The sequence below is a fragment of the Nestor notabilis genome, unplaced genomic scaffold, assembly GCF_000696875.1.
Source record: "Nestor notabilis isolate BGI_N333 unplaced genomic scaffold, ASM69687v1 scaffold4432, whole genome shotgun sequence".
In the NCBI taxonomy this organism is placed as follows: Eukaryota; Metazoa; Chordata; class Aves; order Psittaciformes; family Psittacidae; genus Nestor; species Nestor notabilis.
Genome location: NW_009917756.1, coordinates 24,732 through 34,988, shown reverse-complemented (window position 1 = coordinate 34,988; position 10,257 = coordinate 24,732). Strand labels below are relative to the sequence as shown.

General features: G+C 39.2%; 1 protein-coding gene across 1 annotated transcript in view; it reads left to right on the top strand.

Moving 5' to 3' along the window:
• Positions 1 to 10,257, top strand: part of LOC104401715 (inositol 1,4,5-trisphosphate receptor type 2) — a gene marked incomplete at its 3' end in the record, with an annotated part of 114,899 nt that overhangs the window by 92,355 nt on the left and 12,287 nt on the right. The window contains exons 31-34 of the mRNA XM_010009388.1: positions 1,092 to 1,343; positions 2,922 to 3,047; positions 8,016 to 8,144; positions 8,722 to 8,842. Of these exons, the coding sequence (XP_010007690.1) occupies positions 1,092 to 1,343; positions 2,922 to 3,047; positions 8,016 to 8,144; positions 8,722 to 8,842 (628 nt within the window). The remainder of the gene's footprint in view (positions 1 to 1,091; positions 1,344 to 2,921; positions 3,048 to 8,015; positions 8,145 to 8,721; positions 8,843 to 10,257) is intronic.

Genomic DNA, 10,257 nt, shown 5'->3' with positions numbered 1-10,257 from the left:
ATTCCTGCTCTTGATGCTTTCCCATTTCCACCAGCCTTTATTTCTACCCTTGAATTCAGTAGGCTAGGATTTCATGTCACGTATAGACTTGGATATGTCAAGTGCCTTACTCACAAAATACGTATGGCTGGTTGTGCTGCCAAAGTGTATTCTTTACTAGGAAGGGTTTATGGGAGCTTATTTTTGCCCACATTGAGAGTGCATTATGCTGAAAAGGAAAGTGGTGGAGAGAAGACAGGGCTACTTTCCTGTCCCAGCTCCACTCCAGCTCACAGAGCAGCACTGGCAGTAGGTATATTCAGTGTATGGGCGGTTCAGAACAGGGTTAGAGCAGAACTTCTCTGTGAGGCCTGCTGAGATGGGCTGCCAGCATCCACCTCCACTCTGGATCCTCTTGAGATCAGCAAGGCACTTGTAGCAAAATCAAATATTTATCACATACACCAGTTTTCTGTTAAATGGAAGTGCTGGCATGACACTGACAATGTCAGAACCCATCTGCCAAATTTGCATAGGTTGGGAAGAATCATCCTTTGTTTCCCATGCCGAGCAAGGGCACAGAAAAGGCTGGTTAAATTCTGCGTGAGCCACAGGCTTTTTGTGTGAGGTAACACAGAACATTTAATCTCTCTGCACCTCAAGTCCCTATCTATAGAACAGTGATAATAATGCATCCCGGCCTCACAACAGGAGGTGAGAGTAATTAATTACCTTCAAACAAATGGTGAGATAGTAGGAATAATAAGGATGGCATAGTATCTTAGGTAAACACGGAGCTGCATAGAAATTAAACTTCAAATTCACCTTGCATTAGCTCATTCCTTAGTGAGTTATTCCAGATTTGCAGTTATGTAGATAAGAAAAGTTTGCTTTGGATATTGTTTTGACATGTGCATTTGGTAAGCCACATCATAGTAATATTGGGTTATTTTTGTTGTAGCTAGATAGTCTTTTGCATACTTAAAAGTAGAACAAAATAAGAAATCAAGAAATCAGAGAATGATTAAGGTTGGAAAAGACCTTTAAGATGTCTGAGTCCAAAATGACTGCAAGTGCAGGGTGCTTAAAAGTTTGTGATTATCTTTTTTCAGCTGATAAATGGTGGTGAAGATGTGTTGATATTCTACAATGACAGAGCATCATTTCCAGTCCTACTCCAAATGATGTGTTCAGAGCGAGATCGAGCAGACGAGAGTGGACCCTTAGCATATCACATCACTCTAGTGGAATTGCTAGCAGCTTGTACGGAAGGAAAGAATGTTTACACAGAGATCAAGTGCAATTCACTCCTGCCACTGGATGATATAGTGAGAGTAGTGACCCATGATGACTGCATACCTGAGGTAAGATTAATTGAATGAGGAAGCAAACTTATCAGTTTTATAAACTCAGAAAATATTTTGTTGTTTATAATATACTGACAGGTTGAATATTTGCAAAGGAAACAGGCTGGGAACAGGTGGTGTTCGTTAAGGTGAATAAATGAGGAAGCATAGCCAGTATTTTCTTAAACAGAAAACTCCTTGTCCCTTATGCTTTGATTGTCAGCTTTTTGGGGCAGACATCTTCTTTTGTTGTCCTCGGTTTGTTCAGCCACTGGTAACTTCTGGCTGTAGCCACGAAGACTCAGCTGAGTGGTTTGTCAAACCAATGTTTTGCTACTGCCTGAATTTGTTGGAAATGACGGGTAAACTCTGGCCATGCTGAAGTCAGTGGGAGTTTTAGGTGAAGCCTCATTTTATTAAGTTCAGTTGCAGTCCAGCAAATGTTTTTATTCACAGTATATTGAGGCCCAATTCTGCAGCTGCTACCGGTCATCCTCAGTAGGAATGTGGTATCTCATGCTCATCAGAAGTGGGGTGTTTGCACGAAACCTGATGTAATCAACAGAAATCTTTTCAGAGTCTTTGGAAGGGGCTTGCTCAGACCCTGTGTATCAGTCAGACAGATTTCTGTAGGCTATCTGGTGGAAAAATGTGGCTCATATTAACAGAACTGTGGCCTGCAGGAGTAAAGACTCCATGAAAAAGTCCCATTGTGATTAACTGATTCTTTTCTTAAAGAGAAAAATGCTTGCTTTGCTCAGAAGTTCCTTCTAACATTACTTTCAGCAGATGCTAATTAATAAAAGCTCAAACAAATTTAACCTAAAAGCCTGACATGGGTTTTCTCCTGACTGCATTAAACCCATGCAACTATCTCCTTTCCTTTGACAGTGACATGAAATTTTCAGCGTATCTGTGTATGTGCATATTTAATTCATACATTCCAGGTGCTGGATATTCATTTTTATGATGTGCACATGCAGATTTGTAATGCAGGAGAGGAGTGAGACTGCAGTCCTCTGCTAAGTCTTGTGCTGTTGTTGCTTCAGTCCCAGCACTGCATAGCCTTTCTCTTCCATTTAGATCTGAGTTACGCCCATCTTGAATACAAGCACTGTGTTAGGAATGTGGGAATATAGGGATTGTAGCTCTAATGCTAACGACATTTTTTTATATATATTTGTCAAGCCTGTCACAAGGCATCAACCCACAGCAATCAATCAGCAAATGCAGGGGTGTCCTGCATTTTGACAGCTCCTGGCTTTGGAGCCGGGCCCTTGCAGTCTTAATATGATTTAAATGTCAGATTTATTATGGGTTTGTTTGGGGGGGGGAGGGAAGGTTTTTGTTACAGTAAGAATGTTCGCAAAACCTTTCCATTTTTCTTCATGTGATCTTTCAGTATGTACACTAACGTGTTTGCTGCTCTGCTTCTTATATCTTTAGAACTGAACATACATATTATTACTGATATTAGTATTTGTTAGTACTTGAAGGATTACCTTTATTGCTCAGTATTTTTGCAGATAGAAAACGTCATGTTAACAGTTTTTACCATTCAATTTCGTATTGTTTGTGTTTTTGCTCTTCCTGTAGGTGAAAATTGCCTATGTTAATTTTGTTAACCACTGTTATGTGGACACTGAAGTGGAAATGAAAGAAATCTATGCCAGTAACCATATTTGGAAATTATTTGAGAACTTCCTTGTTGATATGGCAAGGGTAAGCTTCATGAGATGTTAAATATTACGGTACAGTCATGGGTGTCAACTGAACTGGCAATAACTTTTTTTTGTGAACTTCTTTTTTTCAAAGTTGACAGTAGAATAGGTGTGGGTGGTTTATTTTTGTGGGTTTTCTTGTTTGGTGGTTGTGGGTTTTTTTTAACAAACGGTCATTTCAATGTTATTTATCGCCATTTAATCTGCAAATTACTAGCAGTTTTCTGTTTCTAAAAGGGCATCTTGGAATACACGTTCTTTTCTCTTCCAGAAAAATAAAATGGTTGCACGTACAGGGTTGAGTCTGTGTATGTCTTCTGGGAGCATGTGTCACAAGTCATTATGGCAGTAACATAAAATAAACCCCTTATATCTGTAATCTTTCTTTACTCTGTTAGTACAGTGAGGATCAGGGATCGAGAAGTTCTTTGGCTAATGTTCCTTCTTTAATCTTTGGCCTGTTTTTGCCTTTTATTCTACTATCAACACATTCTCACCGCTGATGAGAAAGGCAGATGTAGAGCTGTGGTCTTTCAGAATGCTAATTTGTGTATAAACTATAGGCTGCAAGGTGATGGGGCACACTTGGTATTGTAGGCATTCAATTCCTGTGGGCCATAGTGAGCTTCATGGTGTCATTACTTCTTGAATCAAGTTTCAAGTCAGAAGCTGAGTTAAGCTTCCATTCCCTGAAATTCTGGAGGCAGAAAGCAAGGGAAATTTTATGACTTCCAGAAGGATAAAATAAAATAGTAGAGCCATGAAGGGAAGCTAGTGTGACATAATGATTACAGCTTACATTTCATATCCTTTTATAGGAGGTTAATGCTTCTTGTAAGAACCTAATATTAATGCCAATTAATGGAGTTGCTCTTTCTGCTCAAGAAGTAGAACCACAGGTTTTTGGTGACTGGTAGACTGTATTTGATCCTTGATGCTAGACAGTATTTTGGAGATGTTATAGAGCATGTTGTCATAGTATATGTCTATGTTTTCCCAGTCCATGGTCCGTCACATTTTATAATCTTTAAATTCTCACTCCTTGTGTTCTTTGTTTTGTTAAAATAAAGAAAAAAAGGTAAAAGAATGTCAATTCAGTCCTGCAGTGGACATTTAGCCCAAAGAAATAGCATGCCACAAAATAATTTCTTTGAAACAGACTAGGAGAAAATACCATGCATTATGGGCAAAAAAGGAATCAGTGCAAAACCTTATGCTCTATGATAGGCACTGGGACCTGTTCATTCTCTATGAAACAGAAATCTTATAAATGGTTGGGGTAAGACAGGAATGTCTGTGATCTCATTTTTTTGGTGGCAGCCATTTTCAGTAATAATGAGACCTCTACAAACCCTGTTTTCCTGCTGTTTGTCTTATCTCTGTGGTTGTGTTCTACAATGAAAGACCTGGACAAACCAAGCTTGTTTGAAAATTAAGATCAGAAATCTCTTTGAAGAGGGATTCTGCTTTTTGACCTTGCTGGTTTTAGCCTAAGAAGTACTTTCTCCTGTTTAATTCCCTTTCTGGGTTGCCCTTCCCTGATGTGTCCTGGCCCTGACCCTCCAAACAGACTACTCTCCTTAAGCCCTTGAATGTGACCAATTTTATTTGCCCTTGGGCTAGAAGAAGACATGTAGAAAGAGAGCTCTGTTCACAGTTCCTTTCATGTGCCTGAAGGCAAACTGCACTGTGCCTAAACGATGTAGTTGCCCTGATGCTAGTGACCACTAAGCTTGTTTTCATATACCCTTCTTATAAGAGAAATTAGACTCCAGGTCTTCAGAGGTGAAGAGCAAGTGTATTATTAATGCTGGGTTTTGTGTGCATGTGTTGTTGGCACTGAATTGCAAAATGAAGGTTTATTTTGCTCTCCTGCAAAGCCCTGAGGGAAGATGCCTAATTAGTCCTCCTAATTTCTTGGTTAATGGCTGAAGGAACTATAAGAGCATGTCAGAAGTGCTCTGGCCTGTCATGCTCTTCAGCCAGGTCCCTGTGGGTAGCCATATCTTCCAGGTTATTGAGTATATTTGTTCAGGTTTGGTTTTCTGGGGCCCAAGCAGAGCCTGAGTGTTATAAATACATCAGCGTTATGTAGCTATCAGGACAGTTAGAATGCTGTCAGCCTCATGAAAAATGTTACAATAGCTTTCAAAGCATTTAGAAAAAGAGCCCTTTGATCCTCTGTGTTCCACTGTGCTAAAAGGGATGCTTTTGCATGGGGGAAGGGGGAAATGCTTTTCTTTTAGCTGCTACAGATGCCTGTCAGTGGGTGAGTTTGTGAGCTTTGAGATTGTTATTAGAGAGCACTAAGGAGAAAGACGGAGAATGTTATCCTCAGGTTGGATACCTTCCTTTTTTTATTTAAAAAAAAAAAGTAACAATTTTTTTTTTAAATCTCTTTCTGGATTGAGGAAGGAAATATTTAGTCCCCAACTGTCATGCTTTTTCAACAATGTGATACATTGCAAAGCAGGCATGAGGCAGATTCATGTATAAATTCAGTTTGCCAAAAGCAGTCGCGCTTTCAAAGACACCCTCTTTCTACAGCTTCTGCCAACCTACTTTCTCCCGTGTACGACTTAAAGCGTTGCACTAAGCAAAGTGGGTGCTGCTGAAGGAAAGGCTTCCCTTTCCTGTGTGTGGCCCAGTCTGTAAATCAGCAGCTGTAGTCTGAGCAGGATTAAAGCAAGAACCAGGATCTGACAGCTGTAAAGTCATCCTGGCTTTCTCTGCAGAATTTTTGAAGTATTATTCATGTGAGTTTCAGTCCCAAAGCCTCTTAAGGGTTTTTTTAACACTGCTTTCTCAATCCTCATCTCCATTTCATGCATTTCAGGTTTTTTCTTCCACAGGGAAACATCTTTCAGTCCCCAAAGGGCAGAGGGATAAGAACAAATGAGAGGATTTCCGAATTCCTTCTGTGCTGGGAATTTTTCAGACCGATGCTGGAACAGTGTGGCATCCCCACATATGGCTCTGCTTTTTAGGCAAGCAAAGGGGAAAGCTTAAAAGTGTTTTGGAATTTAGTTTTGGCGATTTCTAAATTCACCGTGCTAGCACTGCATAGGTCTCTGTCTTCCCACTGGGATCACAAGTGCCAAGCCTCAGAGCTACTGGTTCCAGCCAGAATCGGCATGTAGATTAATTGAAAGCAGAAGAATTTCAAGAGTTTTTTAGTTCTATGATTTTTTTAATTTTTTTTTTTATAGTCTTGATTATTAACTCAATCTGTTACCTCCATGAGCACTGGGAGTGCTGGTGTCACACTTTTCACAAAACTGAAGGGCTGAAGAGTTTGTTATTTCAGTTTAGCCACTGTTGCTTCTCTGACCAAAATCTTTCCTTTCCTGGGGTGATAAAAAATGCACTACGTGGGGGCATGACTTGTTTATCTGACACATTTTAGAAAAGCAGACAAGCAAAGTGCCTCAAGATGCCTCATTTCTGTAGATCTCAAGTTATCTTTGGTTATTCCTCTGCCTACCATCTGACAATGCCTGTGTGTTACACTCAAAATGCTTTTGTGTTCCTGTATCTTCTCCTGAACATGGTTGCTTTTGGATGTCATGTCAGTAACCTTCCTTAAAACACTTCTGGTGAAATTGCCGTCTTGTAGTGTCCAAGTGTGACAGTGGCGGTGTGTAATTAGAGAGCATGTTTTCCCTGTGTGAGATTCAGATGCTGTGGTTTATCTTTCTGCTTCTTTTACCAGCTTCTCTCTGTGACCTTAAGCAATTTACTCAACTTTTCTGGACTTCAGTTCCCCATCCATAAATTGACATACTGCTAAGTATTTACCAAATATATTTGTGTGTTAAACATAATGAGAAGGCTACCCCAGAAGTCTTTATACAAAATAAATTCTGCTTTTGCATAGATTCCCTAGAACATTACAGTAGTCTGTGGTTTGCATAGGTGGGAGATCAGCTTTGCTTTTCATTTCTTGTTAAACACGACTACGATTGCTTGTTTAAAGGCTGTTGAAGAGGTAGTAGAGGTAGTATGACCATAGTATTTCTTATTTGTTCAGTCTTGCCTTTCTCACCATGTTTGGCTCTCTGTAGACCCCTTTTAGTGCTGTTTAACCTGACTGCAAAGTCAATACGACTCTATATAGATGTCCACAAGTGTTAAAAAGAGTAAAAGAAACATTGAAGGATGCTATCCATCCCAGTATGTTTTTCCTTTCTTTAAGCATGACATCCTTATGCAGCAGCAAACTTTTAGTGTAGTACCAAAGGGTGTCTTCAGGAATCTTTGTACAAATCTTCCCATATCCTCCCACCATTTAACCATCGTTCTGTGGTCCAGAGTTGTCCCAGTACCATCCATTTTCTTCTTTCATTGTTTTTAGTTTCTTTTGTATTTTCCACATGTGGCTTTCCTAACTAAAGCTGCTTGTCCTACAGTTTACAATTCTAAAGGCTGTTAGTATTGACTATGCTATTTCCTTTATTTCCCTCTTTTTTTAACATTTGTTCTGCAAATGAGCTTCACCTTTGCCACCCATTTGTGGTGATTAATTTGTGGAGAGAAGTTAAACGTTACATGAAATCTTTCTAACTTAAGATGTTTATGCCTCTTATGTCTCTAAGGCCTTTTCCAACCAGCCCACAATGGGAGGAAAAGCCCATTTTCTTCTCAAATCTGTCTAAATGTGTAACTGGCATGCAGTGTGCTGATTTAGGGGGATCTTTTTTCATGGTGTGGGAGAGAATAGACAGCCAACCAGAAAGAACTAGTTTGGAAGAGAAGGGTAGTCGAAAGACAATGTGGACCTCTAAGAAGAAAGGTAACCTGTCACAAATACGGCTTGAGCTCTAAGATGGTTCTCTCTGATAGATTTTTGTATAAAAATCATTTTGCTTCATATTAAGAAAAAATATTACATGTTGTAAAAATTATAAAATAATAAAGCTTGCTTATTTAAAAGAACTAAATCTCATTGTTTCCTCCTTCTTCCCTGTAGGTTTGTAACACAACCACAGATCGTAAACATGCAGACATATCTCTAGAGAAATATGTCACTGAGCCTGTAATGAACATTGTGAGTGGCTTCTTCAATTCGCCATTTTCAGATAACAGCACCAGCCTCCAGGTAAGGAAAAGAGACACAAATAAAGATCTAATTCAGACTGTTAAGGTGATGTGGTCTGCTATCCACATAGGAATGCTGTATCTTTACATCCTCCTTTAATTTCTCCAGCAACTTAATTCCTCTTTAAAATGCTTACTCTATTTTTTTCACTTGCAGTTCTCAACCACTGGACAGTTCAATATGGTCAGATTTACTCCTGGCTCTTGTGAATTCACTGGAGGGGGGGGGTATCCTTGCAGAATAATGGTCTGTCTTTGTACAACAAAAATGTTATGTCCTATGACAAAAGGGACACGTACCTGAGAACTGGGAAGACTCCTCCGTCCTTCTGCTCTGTACTGTGTTTGCTTGGTATCAGTGGCAATTCCAGGAAAAATTGCATGATTTGGCCTTCTTAGAGGTGCAGCATTGATTTCTGTTCCCTTCAGTCCTAAAGAGCAAAGAGAATTTCATGGAATTGTAACTTGAGTCTACAAGCTAAAATCACCTTGCATGTGGTTTACGTTGCATCAAACCCAAGGGCAGTTGTAAGTAGATTCTAAAGGGTAAAACTCCATGTTTACCTTCTTGTTTTCAGACACACCAGCCTGTTTTTATTCAGCTGCTGCAGTCTGCTTTTAGAATTTACAATTGTACCTGGCCAAACCCAACGCAGAAAGCCTCAGTGGAGTCATGTATCAAGACTTTGGCTGAAGTGGGTAGGTGCCAGGTTTTACTTTCATTATCGTTCTCTGTGGTTTAAGATCAGATTTACTTGAGGTTGAACAGGTTTTAATTTGACCAAAATTGTGACAGCAGTGATTTCAAAAATCCTACTTTCTGAGGCTTAATTCTTTCTTCTTTTATAACACTTTCAAATCTTTCCCATCAAATAGGGTTGTAAAGTGAAACCTGTACATCAGAGAGATGAGTTCGGTAAGTGAGCGATGGTTAAACTTAACCTCTAGCAAGTTACGATATTAGCCCACAGTGTAAGCCTTGAAAAAACCTGGGCATTTCTAGTCATGCTGCGCTACACTTGCACAAGGTATTGTAAGCAGTGATGCATAGCAATCATGCATTGGAGAATACCCATCATTTTCCCCTTGGTTCCTGGGAGATGCATTCAGTATTGTCAGTCACAGACCTGGGCTTGTTCAGGTTTTGTCCTATCAGGGAGTTGGGGATGGAAACGACCACAACTATGCCACTCTGTAGCTTCTCCACTTCTCTTCACCATCAGGTCCATGCATTTACTGCTGTTACACAGGCAGTCTTGTCAGGGGAGTATTGCCTTGCACTGGCACCAGGACTAGGTATGGTCCTCAGGGCAGCTTATAAGTTACATGCTTCCAAATAAATTCAAATATCATGTTAGAAGATTTAAAGTGGAATATCAAGTGGAAGATTTAAAACTTCTTATCCTAAAATAAAAAAGATTCTTTACCAGTACACAGCTAAGACTGACCAAAGTTCATTCTTAAATGAAGTTTCTGTAAATGCAATTTTAAAGTCTTCTGCCATGACAGAAAAAAGTAGTATTTAATATAGTTCCTAAACGTAAGTGATTCTGATTACTTGTAGAATAAGGTTCTGCTCAATGTGAATGAAAACTGAGTGGAGGCAGAGACATACAGAAACTGGCTAAATTCTATTGTTGATGCAGTTGCAATTTTTAAAAAGTTTTAAGAAGTTTTAATAAATAATAATAGAACAATATGAGAGGGTCCTTTAATTACCTGCAGCATCCATGGCATTGTAACAGTCACCAAAAATTTAGATTTTGGAATAGCTTTACAGGAGTATCATTTAATAGTTTAGCCGAAATATGTCATTAACTTCTTGAGTGAATGAGAATAAGTGGTTACCTAAAAACTTAGCAACCTTCAATTGTTTTGTTTGTTGTGCAAATGATTTAATTATGGATCCATCTAGCCAGAGAACTTTGGAAGTTGAAAACGTCTTATTTCTTTTATGTTACAGCTACTACAGTCTCAAATAAAGCTCTATCCCTACAAATCCTTGTTTGTACCTTTAACACTTTTGCTCTTCTCTGGCAGTTCTAGAAAGAGTCATCAATAAATTATTTTCTTTGGGAGTTTGGGGAAAGTGGGAAGAAGTAGGGCAAATGAGA